General features: G+C 47.0%; 1 protein-coding gene and 1 pseudogene across 1 annotated transcript; one reads left to right on the top strand and one right to left on the bottom strand.

Annotated features, from left to right (window-relative positions):
- Nucleotides 1-3,769: 3,769 nt before the first annotated feature.
- CILP2 (cartilage intermediate layer protein 2) lies at nt 3,770-23,579 on the top strand. The gene is made up of 9 exons (XM_066636398.1): nt 3,770-3,932; nt 5,350-5,481; nt 11,017-11,280; nt 12,357-12,548; nt 15,272-15,430; nt 16,728-17,042; nt 18,737-18,845; nt 20,047-20,204; nt 21,187-23,579. Exons 1-9 carry the CDS (start codon nt 3,770-3,772, stop codon nt 23,577-23,579), a joined length of 3,885 nt encoding a protein of 1,294 aa, XP_066492495.1.
- On the bottom strand, nt 8,555-8,674 carry LOC136659489 (5S ribosomal RNA; annotated as a pseudogene).
- Nucleotides 23,580-24,091: the final 512 nt, after the last annotated feature.

Genomic DNA, 24,091 nt, shown 5'->3' with positions numbered 1-24,091 from the left:
ACCTCTTAGCCATATAAAGTACAAATCATTATCAAACGATTGACATGCGTGGCAAGAATGGACAGAGAGAATTTCTGTTCTCTCATGGTCTTGGAACTTAGGCCCACACTTCCATGCCAGTAACTGGCAGGACATTTAGGAGAAAGAAATAGTTCTTTTTTTTTCCTTGCATGGTGCAAAATTAGCTTGTGGAACTCACTGCTACAGGATGTGGGATGGGCCATGACTTGGAAACCTGCTGCTGCATGATATTGTGAGGGCCCCGAGCTCAGAGTCCTTTAAAAAAATACCGATTCCGAAAATTCACAGAAGGGGAGAGTTCTGTCAATGGCTGTTTGCAACGATGGCAGTACGGAGGCTCCGTGTTCAGAGGAATATCTACCTCGTACTACCTTGGAATATCAGTTGCTGGGGCAGAACACAACAGGGGAGCACACAAAGAGAGTGTAAAATAAATGCTAAATAAATAAATGCACGTGCTGAAAAGTGGGATTAAAAAAAAAACCAAATAAATATAGAAGGTATTTTAAAATGCAGTTTTATGTTCCACCCCATTTTGTCTCCTGAGGTGACTTCATTCAGTGCTTGGAGGACATGATCAAGTCATAACTTCTCCCATCCCATCTAGGGCCAGGGCAGATCAGTGCCCCTTGGCATAATTTCTCGGTTTGAGCCAGATTCTTCTTCTTGGCTAAGGCCCTTTGAAAGGTGTCAGAGGCAATACCTGAGCGCTCCTGCTGATATCTCCATTCCTGCAATAGGAGAAGTCCTGCAGCTCCACCCCATACTACACTCCTGTCTCAATATATGTCTCACTATAGTACTATGAGTGAAGGAGAAAATCATTCTGTCTTTACTCTTTGTTGGCAACTCCCCTTGTGTTGCCCCAGCCTCTGACAGTTAGAGGTATATTAATTCTTAAAACTTGAGATTCCATATGACCCCCATGGCTAGTAGCCAGGGATAGAGCTCTGCTCCATTTATTTGTCGAATCCCCTTTTAAAGCCAGCGAAGCTAGTAGCTATTGCCACATCCTGTGGCAGTGGGTTCCAAAAATTAATTACACATTGAGTAAAGCAGAATTTTTTCTTGTCCTGAATTTATTACCCATTGATATCTTTGGAAAACCCTGAGTTCTAATATGATGAGAGAAGGAGAAACCCTTCTATGTGCTTTTCCATACCTTTCATCATTTTACAAACCTGTATGGTGTCACCTCTTAATTGCTTTTCTTCTCAAATATCAAGTCCAAATACCATAGCTTTTCTCCAAAAGGAAGATGATCTGGGCTCTTGATCATGTTGGCAGACTTTTCTGCACCCTTTTCCAACTCTACAATATCTGTTTTTGAGATGGAGCACCCAAAAGTGTACGTAGGAGTCCAAATGCACCCACACATAGGGATTTTCCAAAATTCTCATTGAATTTTTTTGCCTGGATTTTTATTAGGAATCCTCAGCTGTGAATGGGCAATTTGTGGGTTTAGCATAGCTGGGTAGCTGCAGAGGGCTGACTGTGGATCCCTGAGATCACCTCTGTTCCCATAGCCTTTGTATGGTGGTGATGAAGTGACTATCTTGGATCCACCCAAGAAGGAAGGAGCCATGGGGCATAGTTTGCCAAAGGCACCCTGAAATCTGAACCCAGCCCTGCCTTCCATCTCTTTGTGTCTTTTCCCTTAACGATGTGCAAATGCACACTGGTAAAACACAACAAAAAAGCGATCTCGACATGACTGTATGTACAACTACATCAAGTTACTTTCTGCATGGGAAGGACAAAATTATGCATGGGAAGGATAAAGTGGATAGAGAGATGCTCTTTACACTCTCACATAACACCAGAACCAGGGGACACCCACTAAAATTGAGTGTTGGGAGGGTTAGGACAGACAAAAGAAAATATTTCTTTACTCAGCGTGCAGTTGGTCTGTGGAACTCCTTGCCGCAGGATGTGGTGACGGCATCTGGCCTGGATGCCTTTAAAAGGGGATTGGGCAAATTTCTGGAGGAAAAATCCATTACAGGTTATAATCCATGATGTGTATGTGTAACCTCCTGATTTTAGAAATGGGCTATGCCAGATGCAAGGGAGGGCACCGGGATGCAGGTCTCTTGTTATCTGGTGTGCTCCCTGGGGCATTTGGTGGGCTGCTGTGAGATACAGGAAGCTGGACTAGATGGACCTATGGCCTGATCCAGTGGGGCTGTTCTTATGTTCTTAGCAGGAAACCCGCCAGAGAAGTGGTTGGCCCCCTCGATGGTGAGGGAGGGAAAGGGGAGATAAAAGGAGAGATGGCAGAGAAATTAAATGAGTTCTTTGCATCTGTCTTCACGGCAGAAGACCTTAGGCAGATACTGCTTCCCAAACGGCCCCTCCTGACCAAGGAATTAAGTCAGATAGAGGTTAAAAGAGATGTTTCAGACCTCATTGATGAATTAAAGGTCAAGTCACCGGGCCCTGATGGCATCCACCCAAGAGTTATTAAGGAATTGAAGAATGAAGTTGCTGATCTCTTGACTAAAATATGCAACTTGTCCCTTAAAATGACCACGGTGCCAGAGGATTGGAGGATAGCAAATGTCACACCGATCTTTAAAAGGGAAGGAGAGGGGATCCGGGAAACTATAGGCCGGTCAGCCTAACATCTATTCCAGGTGGAAGATGGTGGAATGCCTCATCAAAGATAGAATCTCCAAACAAACTAGACAAACAAGCCTTGCTGAGGGAGAGTCAGCATGGCTTCTGTAAGGGTAAGTCTTGCCTCATAAACCTTTTAGAATTCTTTGAAAAGGTCAACAGGCATGTGAATGAGGGCAAACCTGTGGACATTATATATCTGGACTTTCAGAAGGCGTTTGACACGGTCCCTCACCAAAGACTACTGAGAAAATTCCATAGTCAGGGAATTAGAGGGCAGGTCCTCTCATGGATTGGGAACTGGTTGAAGACCAGGAAACAGAGAGTGGGTGTCAATGGACAATTTTCACAATGGAGAGAGGTGAAAAGCGGTGTGCCCCAAAGATCTGTCCTGGGACCAGTGCTTTTCAACCTGTTCATATATGACCTGGAGACAGGGTTGAGCAGCGAGGTGGATAAGTTTGCAGATGACACCAAGCTTTTCTGAGAGGTGAAGACCAAAAGTGATTGTGAGGAGCTCCAGAAGGATCTCTCCAAACTGGCAGAATGGGCAGCAGAATGGCAGGTGCGTTTCAGTGTAAGTAAGTGTAAAGTCATGCACATTGGGGCAAAAAATCAAAACTTCACATATAGGCTGATGGGTTCTGAGCTGTCTGTGACAGATCAGGAGAGAGATCTTGGGGTGGTGGTGGACAACTCAATGAAAGTGTTGGCCCAATGTGCAGCGGCAGTGAAGAAGGCCAATTCTATGCTTGGGATCATGAGAAAAGGTATCGAGAACAAAACAGCTAATATTATAATGCCGTTGTACAAATCGATGGGAAGGCCACACCTGAAGTTTTGCATCCAGTTCTGGTCACCACATCTCAAAAAGGACATAGTGGAAATGGAAAAAGGTGCAAAAGAGAGCGACTAAGGGCGCAATCCAAACCCACGCTGGAGCAGGCAAGCCAGGAGGCTTGTGCTGCATCCAACATGGGTTTGCAGTGAGCTGTGGCTCAGCTTTTCCCCTTACCTGTGGGTAAGTGCTGCGTGCCCCTATAGGTCTCCTCGGACCTGTGCCACCTTCAGAGGTGGTGCAAGTCTGAGGAGAGCAGAGTGGCTTGAAGCCACTGCACTCGCCCCGAGGATGGGGGTTGGGATCCGGCATAACTGCGAGGTCCCAGCCCTGCCCCCGGCTCCCTGCGTGCCTGCCCTTGGGCCAGCCCTCCCCCGCCCAGTAACGCCCCCTCCCCATGCCCCCACACCTACCTTTGCCGCTTGTGTCGGCACGCTCACTTCTGCCTCCGTCTGTGTGTCGGTGCATCTGAATGCGCCGACGCAGCTCCCACACGGAGGCGCAAACGTGCTTTACGGCACATTTGCAACTCCCCAGGGCGACATATGCTGGCATAACTGCTGGTTAGGATTGTGCCCTATCATGATTACTGGGCTGGGGCACCTTCCTTATGAGGAAAGGCTACAGTGTTTGGGGCTCTTTGGCCTAGAAAAAAGGCGCCTGAGAGGGGACATGATTGAGACATACAGAATTGTGCATGCTCTTTACAAACTCACATAACAACAGAACCAGGGGACATCCACTAAAATTGAGTTTTGGGAGAGTTAGGAAAATATTCTTTACTCAGCATGTAGTTGGTCTGTGGAACTCCTTGCCACAGGATGTGGTGCTGGCATCTGGTCTAGTTGCCTTTAAAAGGGATTGGACAAATTTCTGGAGGAAAAATCCATTACGGTTTACAAGACATGATGTGTATGTGCAAACTCCTGATTTTAGAAATGGGCTATGTCAGAATGCCAGATGCAAGGGAGGGCACCAGCATGCAGGTCTCTTGTTATCTGGTGTGCTCCCTGGGGCATTTGGTGGGACTAGCTGGACTATATCAGGCCTATTGCCTGATCCAGCAGGGCTGATGTGTGCACATCAGCAAAGCACTGTATGAAGTGCTTGATGCAACCATCGCATTGATAACATCAAGATTGCTTCTTGGCAGTGTTTTTAACAATGCACATGAGCGCATCAGAAATGTGGGAGTGAGGAGAAAGTCACTGAAAGCTGCTGCCAACTGCGCATGCTCCAATTCCAGAGGCTTTCTAAGTCTCCCAGTGAAACTGGAATGAAGGGGAAGTGGAAATTCTGAAACAATGAAGGTACAGAGTGAGAGAAATCGGCACAGTGAAGTGTTTTATCAAAGCACCATGACTTCAACTGTTTTGTTTTCAATCCCTGTCATGGATTCTCCAGCTTATGATAATGGACATTGCAGCCTGTTGGAACAAGACCTCCCTGTTTATAGATTCCTCTCTCCCCCACCAGAACACAACTTTTGAACCACATCTCTTCATGGAAAGCTTGTATTGGGATGTTGTTTGGGTCTATCATCTTGGCATTAGCTCATTGTGGTTTTAAGCCCTCCTCTCATTCTTCCAAACACATCCAATTTTAGCAGCCCATACGAGAAAAGCTACTGCTGAAGACTTCCCAAAAATAATAATAAAAAAAATTCTGATACTCTTCCAGCTCTGGTCAAGTTGAGAAGCTTCAGTTCTCCGTGTCTCCTATTTCTCCAATCCAGGGAACAGTGTCCAAGCCAATGGAAGACTGAGTGGGGGAAGTTCTCCTATATAGATCTCCTGATCTTCTCAGCTGCAGTTTCAAAGCAACCTGTTCAGAGACAGTGTCACCTCCTAAGCCCTAAATCTTTCCCAAAGCTAGCGAGGAGGTCATCCGATTCTCTCCTATCAACCCCCCCACCCAACCTTACCAGACTGGAGAGATGTTAGGACTACATCCAGCATTTGTCCTGCTCTTCTTCATTGTGCTGGACTACACTTCCGCTCAAGGTAAATCTTGCTTTTGGTGGTCGAATTGGGGCAAGTGGTTTCATCATTGTGCGGGAAGTCACGGGATCTCCAAATAATAGAGAGGAATTTGGCATTGTGGATCAATCTCTCTCTTTTTCTCTGTCCCCCTTTTCTTTTTCCCTTCCCAGCCTGCCTGGCACCTCGTGCAGGAGAGTGAAGAAGGTGTCAGAACACATAAACCACTACAGCTGCACTCCTATAGGAGCGTTAGGGGTCAAATACAGCTGGCAAACCATGCTAATTCATCCCATGTGCCTGTTTAATGGGATCTCAGCACAGGGTCATTTGTATGAAGGGTCTATAATAATGTTAATGATGAGAATTACAAATGCAAAAATATACATGAGGAAAGAGAATTTTGATAAAGAGATGTTTTTCTGCTTCCCTCATATTAGAACTTGTGGGGGGGGGGCATCTGATGAAATTATTTCTTGTGGAACTCACTCCCACAAGATGTGGCAATGGCTGCTGGCTTGGATGTCCTTTTAAAGGGGGTTTACACAACTAAAGAAGGAGGAGAGGTCAATAAGTGGCAGCTAGCCCTGTTGTCTAAACAGAAACTCCGGATAGAGGCAGTATGCTGCTGGGGTGCAAGAGCAGGAGGGGGGAGCTATTGCTTATATATAGGCTTCCCAAAGGCGTTGATCAGCCACTGTGGGAAGTGGGACAGTTGGGATAGGTTGATATGATCCATCAGGGCTTTTATGCTACTCTTACCAGGTACAGAATCTGAGCTGCAATTTACGTGTCTGTGGTTTTTTTGAAGTTCTTGGTTCCTTGCATTTATGGCCACCAATGTTTCCCTACTGACTTAAAACATCCAAAGTCATTTGTGAATGTTCTGATATCCTGTATCTGGTGTGCATATTTACAAATCTCCTAGCAACTTGTCACCTGAATTTGTACACGAGATACATGCATGCCTGATTGAGCACTGTCGGCTCACAGTATCCATCCCTGCAGCTGTTTGATTCATATAGATAATTGTACATTCAAGGTTGAACTCACCGGTTGTCTGCAACAATTTTGCCAAGGGGCCAGAAGCAGCATTTGGCGACACTGATGCCCAGAGCTGGCTTAACCGTGATGCAGTGGCTTCATGTCCACTGTAGTAAGCAGTTGTCTGCTATTGCCACTACTGCAACTGGTTGTTGCTAAAAGGTTGTCTGCAGTCAGCCCTTGATGTTTGTGTGTGCATCTGGAACAGGTTTAAATGATCAAAATGTAACGGAAAGTTTGCAGTGCCAACCAACTTGCAAAAGGGTTTCTTACAATTTATCTGGAATTTCCTCTCTGCAATCCATACCATTTCCTTCGCATCCACTAAGAATGCTGCTTCTGTAATCCCATTTATACCGACCTGACTCATAGTTGAGAATGATGCTCTTGACCTTTCTTCATCGGAACAAAACATGCCTGCTGCCCTGAGTACGCACTGCAAAATATTGGTATTTCCACCTGCTTCCTCTCATTTCTCTGGCGTCTTTGATACTGAGTTGGTGTAGCATAAACAGACCAAGCTGCAAAAAGGGGAAGCCCCTGGTTTGAATCTTAGGCAAGACATACCCTCTCCGCCTCAGTCTTCCCCATCTGTAATATGGGGATAATAGTGCTCACTTACCTTACACAGTTGTTGTAAGGATTCTACCATGAGAAAACACGTGAAAGGCTTTGAACACTCAAAAGGGCTATACAAATGTGAAGTATTATTATGGCCAATCATTCAGTATGCTCCAACATCCTCTCTTTCTGGGGCCCCGTTTGATTTGCTGTGGGAGAATATTTTGTTAAAATATTGCTAGTGTGAGTTACTGGCATTGTCAATCTTCAAGGTCATTCATCTCCCTCCTCAGGGCATCTAGCAGTTGTGTCTATGAGTAGGAACCAGGCACATCTTGCTGGAAGTGCGCGCGCACTTCAATGCATGCATATGAACATGGAGGCACCATTCCATGCTCAGTCTGCCATTTCACACACTGCAGCCTGTTGTGTGCATTGATATATTGCACAGTTGGTAGGGTGATCTTATTTTCCCCCTAATATATCTTTAAGCGAGCATGAAATCTCTATTTTTGCTTTTAAATCTGGGAGGACCACCTGTTGCCAAGCAAATGAATATGGCAGACCACAGTCAGAGGAAAACCTTTAGCACTGTGGGTGCAATGGGGCAATTGCTTTCTTGTTCTGTGAGAAGCAAAACAGATACGGACAGGGACTGACTAACGACGGCTCAATTTGTTTCTTTTTGAGTTTAATTCCACTTCCTTCCCAATTTTCTCCATAATGTGGATTCAAAGCAGGTTGCAAACAACCTGGAACCAGGGCAGGGCTGCACTGTGATGCTGTTTTCCGCAGCTTCTCAGAGAGCAGCCATTCAAAGCAAGCCTAATTCGACTGCTACTTTTTCATGCCTGGGATTCCACCTCTTACAGCCCAATCCAGTTTCCAACACCAATGTAGCCACAGTGCAGCCCCAATATAAGGGAATAAGCATTCCCTTGCCTTGAGAAGGCCTCCCTGACTCCCCCCCCCCCCACTGCAGGATTTAGTGTGCACCCCCTTGGCGCAGCTGGAAAGTTGGTTAGGACTGGGCTGTTACTGTCCTGTGTGCCTTGTGAATCGGAGAAGCACCCTGCTGGATTGGATCCAGTCTTGTTTTTCTCTGGGGCCTGCCAGGTGCCTCTGGGAAGAGGCATGGACTCCGTTCTCCTATTGCTTGTGCCCAGGCTCTGCTACTCAGGGATATATTGCTGCTGAACATGGAAGTTCCATCAAGCTATCCTGGCTGATAGTCATTGAAAGACTATAAGAATGTATGAGAACATAAGAGCTTTGCTGGACTGAGCAGCCTTCTCCTGGGTAGCCCTCAAACAAAGTATATAGGTAATAGCTCTCCCCTATTGTTTATCATTTGCACCTGGTGTTCTGAGACAGACTGTTTCTGAACACAGAGGCTCCATGTTCAGGTTTCATAGCTGGTCACTATTACTAGACCCAACATACAAATTGCCTTGGTGGTTGGCAACCTTCAGTCTCGAAAGACTATGGTATAAGCCTACAGCACCTGGTATTCCCAGGTGGTCTCCCATCCAAGTACTAACCAGGCCTGACCCTGCTTGGCTTCCGAGATCAGATGAGATCGGGCATGTGCAGGGTAACAAATTACCTTGGCGGGTCAGACCAAAAGGTCCATCTCGTTCAGCATCTTGTTCACAAGCAATCTTGCTTGTGGGAAGCATCTCTGTGAGGCATGTAAGTGATGGACTGCTAAAATATTTATTATTTGTCCCCAGCATTTAGAAATCAGAGGTAGACTGCCTTAGCCCTTAGCCCAGGGAGGTTTCATTAGGCTTTCTTTTATTTCTTTATTATTAATGTATTAGAGCGATACCTTACTTTTAAGGCAAGATTGCACTCCAAAGAGTGACCTGGAATAAAATGTAAGCAATGCATCGACAATAAAATGCACATAATACATGATATGATATATAAAATTATATAATAGGGATTTGCCCAACCCAGGTTTCAACCTCATCTCTGCAGGGTGAGGGGATGGAAGAAGCTCCAAAAATATGGGAGGGGGGGTTTGGATCGAGCAGTTCTCAGTTTCTGGGTGGGGGCTGCAAATAGAGCCCACTGTCTATCTTTTGTAACAGCCCCCCTGACAGAAGGTTACAACAGGGGAGAGGCATGATTGCTTGGAAGGATTTCATTGTGGACAAAATTGGGTTTACGAGTTTCATTAAGACCCCCCTACCTTTCTCCCCATAATCTGAGCCCAGGGATGGAAGGAATTCCAGAAGCATAATACTCTCCAGGAAATGTGACTGGGGCAGAGGAAGCTGGTACATTGTTTGCTCTACCTGGGAGATTTTTAATTTGCCTCTCCTTCTGCTGACATTTGTTCAGCTTGCCGCTCTTAATCCCATTGACCTTCCAGACAAGAAGGAAGACAAAATCTCAGCAAGGCCTCATCAAGTATTTGCCAGGCACGGCAGGGGAAAAATCATCCATGTTTTGTGCTGTGCTAAACGTAGCAGGGTGCATTTGTGCAGTGGCTCACAATGGTTCTCTGTAGGTGTGCACTTCCCTTGATGACTTTTAGTAACTTGGAGCATTTTTAAAGGAAGAAAAACAAACGTCACATTACCCAAAAAGCATTTGGCGTGAAAGAGATTGTGAGAAAACTGGCAGAAGGTAAAAGATCCCAAAATTATAGTGCCAACATGGTACAGTGGATGGATTGAGAAGTTCTTGAGTTAGAATCCCAGTTTGGTCATGAAGCCTACTGGGTAGGCTGAAAGTGTGCAACCAGCCCAACTTACCCTGCAGGGATGTTGTGAAAAAATGAGCTGATGGTAAAATGTGTACTCCACTCTCAGCTCTTTGGTGGCAAGTAAGATACTAATGTGGGAGAATAAGTTTAAAAAAAATTGTAAAGCAAGGCAGCCCATCTCCACATCTGGTCTATGTTCTAACCGCTGAGCCCAGCTGCTCTGGAGGAGATTATAGAAGAAATGTGTAATAAACTTGTGGAACTCACTGCCTCAAGGTGTGAGGAAACTAACATAGATGGCTTTAAAAAGGAACAAAATCGATGGAGAATAGGTTGATGGCTATTAGCCATAATGGCTAAATAGAACATTCCTGCCCAGAGGCAGTCTATCTCAGAATGCCAATTGCTGTGGGACAATAATGGCAGAAAGACTATTTATTAATACACTGTTTGTGGGTTCTCAAAGGCATCTGGTTGGCCAGTGTGGGAAACAGGATACTGGACTAAATGGGCTTTTGTAATCTAGCAAGGGTCTTATACTTTTGGAAGCCAGACAGTCCCTATTGGTTTCCTAGGTCACCTAGTATGAAGAACTGCAGAACCATTTCTGACCATTCTGTTCCATTCCCAATTCAGGATTTTATTTTGTACTGTGTTCCAATCCTCCTCAGTTCCGATTTCACTAGGTAAATTTTTAAAAAATACCAAAATTTAAGTATCTTAAATCAATAAATCCAATGGTTATATTTAATTATTGGTTTAAATTGGGGGCATACTTTAATTTTTACATTCTAAAGGATGTTGTTTTTAGCGACCAGTGTTAGCCAGTGTGAAGAGTGTACCAAAAAGCCCAGCTGGATTAGGCCAAAGAATAGATCTAATACACTCCTGTTTCCCACACGTTTCCTGCACCTTGTCCCCAGATTTGGTAATCAGAGGTAGACTGACCCTGTGCATGGAGTTTCCATTCAGGGGTCTTGAATCTAATCAATACCAGTTGAAAAAAAATCAGTCTAGACCAGCATCCTGATTCCTAAAGTGGCAATCAGATGCCTCTGGGTAACCCATGAGGAAGGCATATGAAGGCAATACCCTCTCTCCTGTCACTGCTCCCCAGCAACTGGTGTTCAGTGTCATACCACCACTTCCTGTTTTAATTCAGGAAAAAAACTGTGTGCTCCAATTTTCAGAAATCTGGCCAGGCCTGACCTCCTTAAACTTCTGGCCCTCATTTACAGGTGAATGGACATCATGGTTCAACGTGGACCACCCTGGAGGTGAGGGGGATTTTGAGACATTGGAGGCCATCCAGTTCTACTACCCAGAGCGGGTGTGCTCTCAGCCAGCGGCCATCCAAGCCCGGACGACAGAGTGGGAGCTGCCCGAGGAAGTGGGCGAGGTTGTACGATACAGTCCTCTGGAAGGATTCCGCTGCCTCAACCAAGAACAACCTGGAGGAAAGAGCTGCTCCAACTATCATGTCCGTTTCCTTTGCCCCCCAGGTGAGTTGAACATAGTAGGACTATATCGACAGGATAGGGGTCTGTCCCTGTTAGGGATTGTTTGGAATTCCTCCTGAACTTTCGGTTTTCATTCAGAATCAAAAAGAAGGTTTCTAGTCCTTTTGACGCACAAGCGATCTGAGGAAAAGCATGAGGCAGGGTTCCACGCAATTGAACCATAAAGAAATCTGATCCCTCCTTCCATAATTTTGTCTCATATTTGCTAAGGCATGGGAGATCCATGACAAACACAAAGTCCCTTTTGTTTAATTTTTCTAAAATTCAAATCTCTCTCAGTCAAACCTTTCCTGTAGGGTTGTTGTAAGGGTAAAAATGAGATAACTCATTATTGTGATAGTAAAAACCATATTTGATGAAAAGTTCTCTTTCCGTAAAATACTCAAATGCTGCATTGAGTTCATTGCGATTTACTTCTGAGTAAACATACGTAGGTTCAAACTACACTCACAGGATTCTCTCTGGGGTTGACAATTCAACATTCCAGGGTAGTTTCTGGTTTGCGAGTTATTAGCCTTGCATTTCTTTAAGTATCCCATGAGGGCTAGTTTAAGATTAGCTTAATCTTAGAGATTAGTTAAGAATGGCAGGATTCTGACAAATTACGAATTATTAGTCAGGATGCCATCTTGTGAAATAACGCAAGCTTCTGAGTACCGCTACAGTATCATACATAAATGCAGTTTTACGCATGGTCACCTCAGGATTGCTTTTATGTATGCACATGAGCACATCATTAAGGGGAAAGGGTACCAAGGAAGTAAACGTGACAGTAGTTCTATATAACATTTTTAAAAATGGAATTTAGGAATCCTACAAATGAATTGGTTCCACTCCGGAAACAAAATGAGGCAATTCAGAACACCAAAATCAGGGGAAGAAAAGCTTATGAAGATAATTTCAGAGGTGCCCCTTCTTTGTATACGTGCTTGCTCTCCATCTGCTCAACCTTTACATTGGCAAGTGAAGAACCTTGTTTTGAAAGCCATCATAATCCCATCTCAGCCATGCTTTGCCTCTTTTGAGCCCCTCTCCTCTTATCTCCCTCTCTCCTTCAGATCCCATGGACTGGTTGGGTTGGTCAGACTGGTCAGCCTGGAGCACCTGCTCACGAACTGCATGCGGTGTAAGTGGAGTCCAGACCAGGCACCGCACCTGCTTGAATACCTCTGCCTCAGCACTGGCACAACTACCGAGATGCCCTGGAAAAGCTACGGAACGCCAGAACTGCAGTGCTGGACCCTGCCAAGGTAACTAACACCCTTTGGTTTTGCCATGTTTGGGCCAAACTAGGCTAGACTGGTTAAATTGTCTAGGATGTTGGGAACATTTGTTTTTACTTTACACTAGAAGCCAAAAAGAGCCAAAACTCTCTCTGCTGTGGAAGAGAGAGAGAGAGAGAGAGAGAGAGAGAGAGAGAGCGCAATGGGGAATTACTCTGATCCTTAAAAAGGTTAAAAAAAGGGGGGATAGGATCTGGCATGCACCTTTGCTGCTGAGATCCACTCCCTCCAGCCTGCTCACTGCCCAACTCTCCCCTGAACTGCCCACAAACTGCCCCCACTGCCACCTTACCTGGGCCAGCAGAGCATGCAGGTGAGTCTGCCCTGTGCACAGTGAATTGTACAATTGCAAACGGAGTGTCTGATAGCTGGAAAGCTCATTTATTTGTTGAAGGGGTTTGGTTCTGGTTTGGGGTAATGAGTGACCCAATCCTATTTGCAGTGAGGCTGCCAGATGAAGCAGTGCCAAAATAGTGACTGCTGTACCCAGCGGCCCTGCAGAGGCCACAGGAGGTCTCTGCGGGAAATCTCTGTAGGTTAATGTGCAGGCCCTGCAGATGGGGTTGCTCAAGTCTGCGCCAGCTGTTTTGACAGTGCAGACTGGAGAACCTCCATGTTGGGTTCATAGACCACCACAGAGGATAGGATCTGGTGGAGCAGGGCTCCACCGGTCCCACCCCCTTGCTGGGCTGGTCACTCTTCCCGTCCTGCCCTCCCTTGTCACAGAATGCCTCCCCGCACCCAGAAAACCCACACTGCCACCCAGTGGTGTGACTTACCCTCAGGTGCCACACCATCTGAGGCCCAGTGCCAAATGACACTGGCCCAGTGCCGTGGCCCCTCCTTCCCAGGTACTGCAGACATGCCTTACAGCATGTTTGCAACACCCAGCACTGGCGCTGGAGCTCAGTGCCAAAAAAAATTCTGCACTGGGTTTTGGGTTTGGGTTTGGTTCAACTCTCTGCCAGCAATGTATATTAAAGACATTTTAATAATGAATCACCTAAAGACAAAAATTGGGACAGAAAATGGAAGACAAAGTATTATCCCCCCCCCCCCACCGGACTCAAACCTTTGGGTTTGCCCCTTGTCTGGAATCTTCTGTATGAAACTAGCAAACATTTTCAAGGGATGAGAAGAGGCCATTGTTTGGGTAGCAAACACTGGTCCCCAACAGGTCAGCACATCACCAGGAAGGAATGTCAGCAATTGCCTTGCGGTCTCAAAAGGGCCAGAGGAGCTTTGTTTTTATGGAGAAAGATATTTTTTATGAATGTTGCCCTGCCAAGGCAAGACTTGAGCCAAGTACGTTCTTGGGCAGTTGTTTGGACATTCATGCTACGAGACACCCGATCCTTTTTTCCCCCTGATGGGGCAACGAAAAAGGGGTTTTAAAAAAACATTGGCCTGTTTCTCACCTCCTCCCATACTTTCCCAAAAAGTAGTCCAAAACGGCAGCTGGGCGTGGGTACGTTCTTCCACAATCCATAATTGAAATAGCAGAGCTCAAAAGACAGGTCAGCAAATTCCCCAACCGTGTGCCACAAGAGACAGTGCGCACACTGCAAAGTATTTTAAAAGGATTAAATAATGATGTGGGTTCCCAGTGCCACTTCCGTAGGAGGCTGCTCACTGTCTCTCTGGATGATTAACTGTTCTAGCCATCCTCTTGCAACCATTCTCCACTGGAGGTTGTATCCTGCTCAAGATAGGGTTGTTGGCTGACCCAGTATTCCAGGTCGAGCAGGGCATTGGAACCTCGGACAGCTCCCAATGAGGGCAGGATTCCTGACAGGGGATCAGGACCTCAGACAGCTCTGAAGAGCACTCTGCCCAGAGACACTAAAGTAGGCTCAGAGGTTGCTCCAGCAAAGGTCTGGAGCTTACTGGGGGAACTTTGGGTTGCAGGGCCCTCAAAGGAATCTTTGAGTTGGAGGAAAGGGGCAGAGCAATGCCCTCCAGCAATGGCAAGGGTGTTAGGACAGGCTCTTGGAGTCCCCCGTGCAGATGGAGTAGGGACATGGAGAGTCAGTGCTATGGGAATTCTTTCTCCCAACCTGTCCCCTCTTCAGAGTCTTCCACGTCTTCCCCAGATCTAGGGATGTCTGTTCCCAGTGATATAACAGATTGTGGTGAAGCCTTCTAGTTTGTTGGTAGTGTTTTTTTTGTGTTTTTTTTTGGTGAGAAAAAGTTTTTCATTGAAACTTTTTCAGCCCTGAACTTGGGTGGTAGGGGAAATGTGGGGATTTGACACTAAGGGTCATTTTGAGGGAGGCCCAGAGAAATTCTGCAAAAGCTTCAGGGGCAGCTTGTGGTTTGTTGATAACAGGAACCTACCCTTTTTTCCATTCATTTTTTTTCTCAGGATGCTCCGTTTGGGCTGTTGGTAGCATGTGGTGCTCTCATCACCAACCAGTTCTTGCCAGCTGCCATGCAGCCAACCAAAGCCCTGGTTTGAACCACCCACCCCAGTGTCCCCTGGTGCCTTACACATTGTTGCTGTGGTGGTTCTTATTAAGAATATTCATATACAGTACTGCTTTTCAAGGGGAGCAGTTCACAAAGTGGTTTACTTAGTAAAATAAATCGACAAATGGTTCCCTGTCCCCAAAGGGCCCAGAATCTTTAAAAACCACCACCACCACCAAATAAATGGCAAGATAGATATAATGGTCAATTCTACCCTTTAGAAGCCAAGTGGAGCAGCTGGGGGGCATGGAGCCCCTGCTCCAAGACCTGTGGTAGTGGCGGAAAACGAGTGCGGAGGCGGAGCTGCCAGAAATCGAAGCTGTCGCGCTGTGTTGGACGCCCTTCCGAAGTGCAGAAATGCTTCCAGTCGCCCTGTCCAGGTGCTGAAAGTCTTGCGGTGCCTCCTTGGTGAAGACCTTGGATGGGGGGGGCCAAGGTTGGAGAGTAGCAATTGTACCCCAATTGTAGAAGGGGTGGGGGAAGGACACTGTGCTGTACATGGGCTCATTGAAGTGAGCTGCCACATTCCAGTGGGCCTTGATCACCAACAGCTTGTAGCCATCTTGCGCAATCAGCAAGTAACTGCTAAATGGAGCCATTCAATTTGCATTGATGTATGCTCCATGCTTTTGTTCCTTGCACAAGGTTTCTCTATGGCTGGTCAAATATCCCCAACTTAACCCACCTTCTTTCCATCCATTTAGTTTTCCTTCCTTTCTTTTGTCCTTTGATCTGTCTGTTTTGCCCCCCCCAATCCATCTATTCAAAGTAAGCTGAAATGAAATACTGTATTGTGCTAAACTCTGGTGACATTTCAGGATTACAGTTTGATTTTCAAGTGCTACTTTAAAGAAAGGAACATTAAAGCTCGCCTTAAAGCTTCGCAGCTCTGAAATGAATTTTAAGAATCAACTTGCTCAGGAAACACACATCCTTCAGTATCCATTACAGGTGTGCACCACTTAACGACAGGGATATGTCTTCCGACCCCCATTGTTATGTGATTACAGGCACAATCTTAACCCCTTATATCAGTGCCTTCCAGCACTGGCATAGCGGTGCCAATGGGACATGTGCTGCATCCTGCAGTTGGGTGTCACTCACGGAGGCCTCCTCAAAGCAAGGGAATGTTTGTTCCCTTACCTCAGAGCTGCACTGCCCTTATGTCAGTGCTGGAAAGCACTGACATAAGGGGTTAGGATTGCACCCTACATCATTAAGCAAACATTCAGCCCAATCTAGTGCCTTTGTTGTGTAACCAGACACTCCCTGCCAGACACTTGCTGGTTGCACAGGCTACTGGAGGCCAATTGCCTCTTCTTTGCATTAAGAGCCTCTTTGTTGTGTAAACAGTCTACTGCAGGCTATGGGAAATCTGACTGCCTCATTAAGAGCCTCTTTGTTGTGCTTTGACCATGATTGTAGATGTGGGCCATCATTAAGTGGAAGGTCATTAAGCAGTTCACGCCTGTATTTGGAATGTTGAAAAAACAATGATACAACTTTGATTTTACTTTGGCAATCACACTTGAATTATTTCAAATTCTCCTTGAATTTTTGAGGTCTGGGGGTCTTATCCAAACTGCAACTGATTAGGAATCCACCATCATTTTTGAATTTATGAAATGTGTACAGTGTGCCATGCCTCTTGATATGCCCTGTTCTCTCCATTCCTAGTGTGCCGGTTCAACTGTGACCTGGGCATCCCCAAGAAAGACTGCAGTGGCTGCAGCTGTCCCAACCACACTCTCCTGGGCAATGTCCGAAGCGCCGATGGGATGTCTCTTGCCAATGCCCGGATCTCTCTTATGGATCAGCCTCCTGCTCTGCTAGCCCGCAGTGACCACAGGGGCCAGTTCACCATTCACGGCATCTGTGTTGGGAGCGGTGGCAACATAAGTGCAAAGCTTGAGCGATATGCCCAGGGCAGTGCCCCAATTGTCGCCAATGGCTCTCAAACATCTCTGGTGGAGATTGTGCTCCATAGACTTGGTGAGAGTAAGCAAGGGTGGTGTTAGATTTTTTTAAAAAGCATATGAACATAGGAGAAGCTGCCTACTGTTGAGTCAGAAGTTCCATCCAGCTGAGTATTGTCACTGGACTGACAGGCAGCTGCTCTCCAGGTTTTCAAAGGTTTTCAGCTCTTCTCAGCCCTACCTGGAGATGCTGGACATTGAACTTGCTTTTCATGCAAAGTGGGTGCCCTACTACTGAGCTGCACTTCCTCCTAGTTAGATAACTGTGGGTAATATTGGGGAGGAGAACAACTGCTTGTAGCTTGTGGGACCAAACATCTCTTGAGTCTAGGGCAGCCCTGCAGACGCTCGTGCAGGGCTCCCCGCACCCCAGGACGGCTGCTGCGGGGACTGGTGAATCCATCCCAGTCTCTGCAGCCCCATTAGCCTCCTCCCTGTCCCCGCTCCTTAAGGGGGCAGAGGCCAGGGCCTTCAGGCTGGGGTGTTGCGATGCCCCAGTTTGAAAACCACTGGTCTAGGGAGTAATTGCTGAATTAATGGAGGGGGGTACTGGGAGGGGCCAGAGCTCAGTGGTAGATCACTGGCTTAGCAGATGGAAGGTTTCAACTTCCATTTGTGGCATCTCCAGGTTGGGTTGGGAAAGATCCCTGAGCCTGATGCTCTAGACCAGGGGTCTCTAAACTTTTTGGCTGAAGGGCCGCATCAAATATCTGGAACGGTGTTGAGGGCCGGAAAAAAATTTAAATATAAAATTTAAATAAACACATTAGAGATGGAACTTAGATGAATGAGTAGATGAATGGGCTAAAATGTCCAGGACTTCTCCAAGAATGAACACAGCCCAAGAAATAAAGCACACACTTAAATGGACCCCCATTCCCCCACCCCAGAAGCACAACTCTTGTTGTGTTTGGTCAACTGGGCCAGAGGCTCTCAGGGGATCAGAGGCTGGCCACGGGCCAGATAGAGGCTCACTGCAGGCCGCATCTGGCCCCCGGGCCAGGGTTTGGAGACCCCTGCTCTAGAGCAGCTGTCAGTCAGTGTAGGTAATACTGAGCTTGATAAACTGAGGGGTTGAATCAGTTGTCCACATCCTGAGTTCCTATCTTGTGCTGTAGTGTTAATGGCCTTTAAAATCAAGTCCAGCTGGTCCTTGGTGCAGGTTCACACATTCATGTGCATTACTTTATTTATCTATACTTAATTACTAGCTGAATATGTGAACCGGCTAAGAAAGGAGATGTAATAGTGTTTTATGATAAAATGTGGACAAAGATGTGTGTGTGAGAGTTGATTTGAACATGCATGTATGTTACTCTTAACTGTGGTATCAAGGGGATACTAATGTGTGAAAATTGGTCTTTATCTTCCACCACATATGGTCACATCAAGATTGCTTTGTTGCAGTGTGTTTTTATCAATGTACACTGACAGTGTAGTGGGGAGTGGGAGAGGCAAATGAATGGAAGGAACCAAAAACTGAAGCAAACTGTACACACTCTTGGTCTGGATTTAATTTTAGAATTTTCCTAGTTGAACTGAAATTAAGGAGGAGTGGAACAGCCAACAGAGCAAAGAGAGGGACAATAATTGAATGGGGATCATCTCTACAATTTTGATCAACTTCCTTATCATAAGCTGTTTTGGCAGAGTGATGGGATATACTTTTCAAAATTGATTAATAACATTTTATTTGCAACCTCTTGGCAGAAAAACCTTATATGGTGTCCCATCCCGAATCCAAAGTGAGGACAGTGGGACAAAAGGTACGATTCTGCTGCAGTGTCCGGGGCACTCCTGAACCAAAGAAATATTACTGGTGAGTGACGCGCTAAGGGAATGTGAGACCCCCTAGCTTCATGGTACTGGAGGCACTTTCAATAGCATTTCCCCTACCACTGTTTGAGCTGAATAACAATCTTTTCAAAGGGGAAAAAAATTGTTAAAATACTTTCCAAAATGACTTGGTTGGGGACAATGTTGTTGGGCAATACAAGCCAGTGCTTATACCATCACTACTACTATTGCTAACACTCTCTCTTAGCAATAGTGATGGTATAGACACTGGCTAGTATTGCTCAACATAACCACATGTGTTGTGTTGAATTAGGGCAAGAACTTGTTAGGTGGGAGATGGAAACTGCATTTCCTCTGCAACAATAAAATGCATGGAGTAGGTGACGCAGCTGCTTCACCTTCCCTCATGGGTGGACCAGCTCTGAGTATTGTGAGAGTGCTATTTCTCTGGAACTATCATGCTAGCTGGAGTCCTTTGCTGCAACTGATCCACGGTGGCACCGTCCCTGAATGTTGCGGCACTTACCTAAAGCTGGGCAATAGTCCCCGAGAATGCTTGGACAACTGAAATTAAAAATGGAGATTCTGTTTGGGGAGGGCAGGTGGGAGGAAAAGGCATGGAAGACTAATAAGAGCACATCACCCTGAAGCACAGCATCCTTGCACATAAGATTTATAACGACTCGGACACAGAGCAGTTTAAAATAAGTAGGCAGATGGACACAGGCACAGTGGCATAGAGTTGGTGCAAAGCACTATGTTTTGCAGTGAGCCTCACTGCAGTGTGCAAGGGGCCCCTCCCCTTCGAAGCCATTCCAGGTGGGGGGAGCAAAATAGAGGCATATCTGTTTAGTATCTGTTTTGCTCCTCCCTCCTGGAATGACTCTGAAGGGGAGGGGGGGAGGCCCCTTGCATGCTGCTGTGGGACTTTTTGTGGGATGCGTTGCACTGCCTCGAGCTATGCCACTGCATAGAGATAACCCTTGTGGAGCAGTGGGGATGATGTGAACGCAACTTTTCTATATTCAAGGATCTTTTCTCTCCTGGGGCAAACTTTGAAGAACCCTCTCCCATGGTTTCTAAGATTTAATTTGGGGGGGGGGGGTAAACCATCGATATTGATTGCAGTAGACCTCTTCGCAAAGACTTTCTGCCAGAACGGGTGTGCTGTCCATCAGTTCTCTTGGTCAGTCTTCACCCCCCCTTCTCTGCTCCTTCTACAGGTATCACAATGGGACTCTCCTGGACCGTAAGAGGTACACATATGACAGCAGCTTGGTGCTACGAGACCTGAGTCAGGGCCAGGCTGGTTCATACCACTGCAAAGCAAGCAGTGACCTGGGCTCCATCAAATCATCCATCGCCCATTTGAGGGTGATAGGTGAGGACATGCTATGTTGGGGGGGAGGGGGGGAGGCTGTGATCAGCTTAGGACCAACCTAGATAAGATGCTTGCTTTTCCTATTGGGCCAAATACATGTGATTAAGGGCCCAATCCTATCCAGTTTTCCAGTGCCAGTGCAGCTGTGCCTGATGGGACGTGCACTGCATTGTGTGGTGGGGAGGCAGTCACAGAGGCCTCCTCAAGGTATGGGAATATTTGTTCCCTTACCTCGGGGCTGCATTGCAGTTGCACCAGTGCTAGAAAGTTGAATAGGATTGGGCCCTAAATCCTATATGTGTGTTAACATTGGACCCCTTCTGAACTGAGAACTGCAATATCAGGGTCTGGCCAGTGGTGGCACTGCAGTGCAGCATAGCTCATCAGCTTCCTCCTCTACCAAGCAATTGTGAGAAGGTGTTAGGTCCCAAAGCTACACTCCTGAGTTCAAGTCTTAGGTGTCCTATTTCCTATCTCTATGGCACTTTTTTTAAAATCCAGTCATTCCTTGAAGGAGCTCAGGTTTATCCTACATGGTTCTCTTCCCCTCACCCTCTGTGAGGTTGGTTAGGCTGAGAGATGGTAACCTCTGAGGATTTTTGTGGCTGAGCTAAGCAAAGATTTGAACTCAGGTCTCTCTCTGATCCTGATCTGACACCATTACTTGTGCCATGGGCTCTCTTACAAGATGGTGCATGCATCTCTTCTGAGCCAGGAAGTGTACTGTGGGTCACATCCTTTTGTGTAAGAAACTCTGGGTTCTGTTTATCATCATCATCATCATCATCATCATCATCATCATCATCCTTTTCTGCCATGCTGGAACTCAAGGCAACATGTATGGGGGGAGAGTTCCTCAGGTCTCCCATCCAGGCACTAACTAGACCTATAGCTTCAGCAAGGTGGCTATATTATGCACCCCAGAACCCCCCAATAGTTCTGAACATATCTCTGTTCTTGTTTTCTCTCATTCTTGTTTCAGACCCTGGAGTCCCAACCTGTATAGCTCAGCCAGAAGAATACCTCATCAGACTTCCTGATGAGTGTTTCCAAGAGAAGACAGATTCCTACTTCTACAATGTTGGCCACTGTCCCAACGCCCGCTGTGCTGGGAGCTTGATAGACAGCCTGCAATGCCGAGATGATGTGGAACACTGCTGTGGGACACGGCGCATGGAGGTGCGGGAGATCCATTGCATCGGTTACATCCTGCCCATCAAGGTGGTCGCAGAGTGTGGGTGTGCCCCTTGCACCCAGCCCAAGGTCTTAGTCCGTGGGAGAGCTTCGGCTGCTGACAATGGAGAACCCTTGCGTTTTGGTGAGATCTACCTGGGGGCAAAGAAGATCGGTTTTACCAGTTACCAGGGTACCTTCACCATTGAGGTGCCGCCTGACACACAGAGGCTGGTTGTCAAATTTGTTGACCGGATGCAGAAATTTGTGGATGCTGTTAAGGTCTTCCCGTTCAACCAGCGCGGTGGGGCTGTCTACCAGGATGTGAAGCTGCTGAGGAGGAAGATGCCCATTGATTTGGAAGCCACAAAGACCAACATCATCCCACTGGGAGAGGTGGCTGGCGAGGACCCTATTGGAGAGATAGTCATCCCTCCGGGTTCATTCTTCAGGCCTAATGGGCAAGCTTACAATGGCACTGTAAAGGCCAGTGTTACCTTCCTGGATCCCCGGGACATTGCTTCTGTCAGCTCTGCATCCAGTGACTTGAATTTTGTCAATGCTGACGGTGATCTTTTCCCCCTCCGGACTTATGGCATGTTTTCAATGGATTTCCGGGAGGAAGAAACCCACCAGAGTCTAGAAACGGGACGTGTGGAGGTGAGGATGAATGCTGAGCTCATCAAGGTGCCGGAACATATCCAGAAAATGAAGCTGTGGTCCCTCAACCCTGTCACAGGCCTGTGGGAGGAGGAAGGTTCCTTGAAGCCAGCTAAGGAGAGGCGAGGCAAGCGTGAAGAGAGGAGCTTTCTCATTGGCAACCTGGAGATCCGTGAAAGGCGGTTGTTTAACCTTGATGTCCCAGAGAACCGCCGCTGCTTTGTCAAAGTCCGGGTTTACATCAATGATAAGTTTAACCCCAGTGAGCAACTAGAAGGGGTCGTGGTGACTCTCATCAATCTTGAGCCCAGGCCTGGTTACCCATCCAACCCTCAGGCCTGGGGTCGATTTGACAGCGTGGTGACGGGTCCCAATGGCGCTTGCTTGCCTGCATTCTGTGATGGCCAGAGAGCGGACGCCTACACAGCCTACGTCACAGCTACCATCGGAGGGGAGGAGTTGGAAGCAGTACCATCCAGCCCCAAACTCAATCCTAGTGCTGTGGGAGTCTCCCAGCCTTATCTCAACAAGCTTGGCTACCAAAGGAGTGACCATGAGGACCCAGCCCTCAAAAAGACTGCCTTCAAGATTAACCTGGCCAAACCCAACCAGAACAACATTGATGAGACCAATGGGCCAATATATGCCTACCGAAGCTTGAAGGAATGCAATGAGGCACCGGTGACAGCCAATCATTTCCGGTTCTACCGGGTGGAAGAGGACAAATATGAATACAATGTTGTGCCTTTCAAGGAGAGTGACTTGACCACATGGACTGGGGACTACCTCTCCTGGTGGCCCAACCCTCAGGAGTTCCGGGCCTGCTATATCAAAGTGAAGATTAATGGACCTCAAGAATACATGGTGAGGTCTCGGAATGTGGGTGGCAGCCATCCAAGGACTCGGGGACAACTCTACGGCCTGCGGGACTCTCGTAGTGTCCGAGACCTTGATGTCTATAACAGTTCAGCAGCTTGTGTTGAATTCAAGTGTAGTGGGATGTTGTTTGATCAAAGAATAGTGGACAGGACTTTGGTGTCCATCATCCCTCAAGGAAGTTGCCGCCGTACCGCTATCAATAGTTACCTAAGAGAATACCTAGGCCGCCACCCACCTGTGGTGGAAAACAATGACACAGCAGCCTTCACCATGTTGGCTCCGGTGGATCCACTGGGCCACAACTATGGCATCTACACCGTGACAGACCAGAACCCCCGCCTTGCCAAGGAGATTGCCATTGGGCGCTGCTTCGATGGCACGTCAGACGGCTTCTCGCGCGAAATGAGGTCTGAGAGGGGCATAGCCCTGACTTTCACCTGCCACGAAAAGCCCGTGGGGCACAAGAGCTTCTTCCAGCGCCTGCTTGAATCCCCTGCCCAGACGCTGACTGAGATCCGTCGTGAGATGGGAGGCAATGAACAATTGCGGGGGCCTTCGCAAGTGGTTGCTTACCCATCGGGGTTACGGACCATGTTCGCCACGCAGACCCGACGGACCCCCAGCAGCCGAAGGAGAGTAAGAGTTGCCCGGATGCAACAGTGAGCGGCCTGGAGGAATGTTTGGTCTTGTTCCTTCCCCCGTCACATTCTGAAGTACCCTAAACTTGAGTGCATTGATGGGGAGTAACTCACTATGGGAGGCTTAATTGCTTCTTCCAAACCAACACCCCAGAACTTGCCACATTGTTCATTGACATAACTTGCCAATTGCCTGACATCTTTTATGTACTGTTGCTCCCTCTTGTAATTTCACCCCCTCCTATATCTTGCCCTCCTAACCTCTGAATCACGTCTCCTCCTAGTGATCCTACTAGCCAGACCCCTGGCTCTGCCATTGTCAAGGATGACTTGATTCTTGTCCAAGACAGAGATTTACCAACCATTGCCTGTCAAAGTCACATATTACCAAATAGTCACTTATTACAAATAAAAATAGGTCCCCCTACATTACATTACTTAGGGCTCTAGAACCACCCATCCATTCTACAACTGCTTATTCTAGGTGTGAACCTAGGTGTGATCCTAGAGTTGGCACTGTTCCACAAAGTGAAATTG

Source organism: Tiliqua scincoides, chromosome 8 (genome assembly GCF_035046505.1).
Source record: "Tiliqua scincoides isolate rTilSci1 chromosome 8, rTilSci1.hap2, whole genome shotgun sequence".
NCBI classification, from domain to species: domain Eukaryota; kingdom Metazoa; phylum Chordata; class Lepidosauria; order Squamata; family Scincidae; genus Tiliqua; species Tiliqua scincoides.
This window is presented reverse-complemented; position numbering and strand designations above follow the sequence as displayed.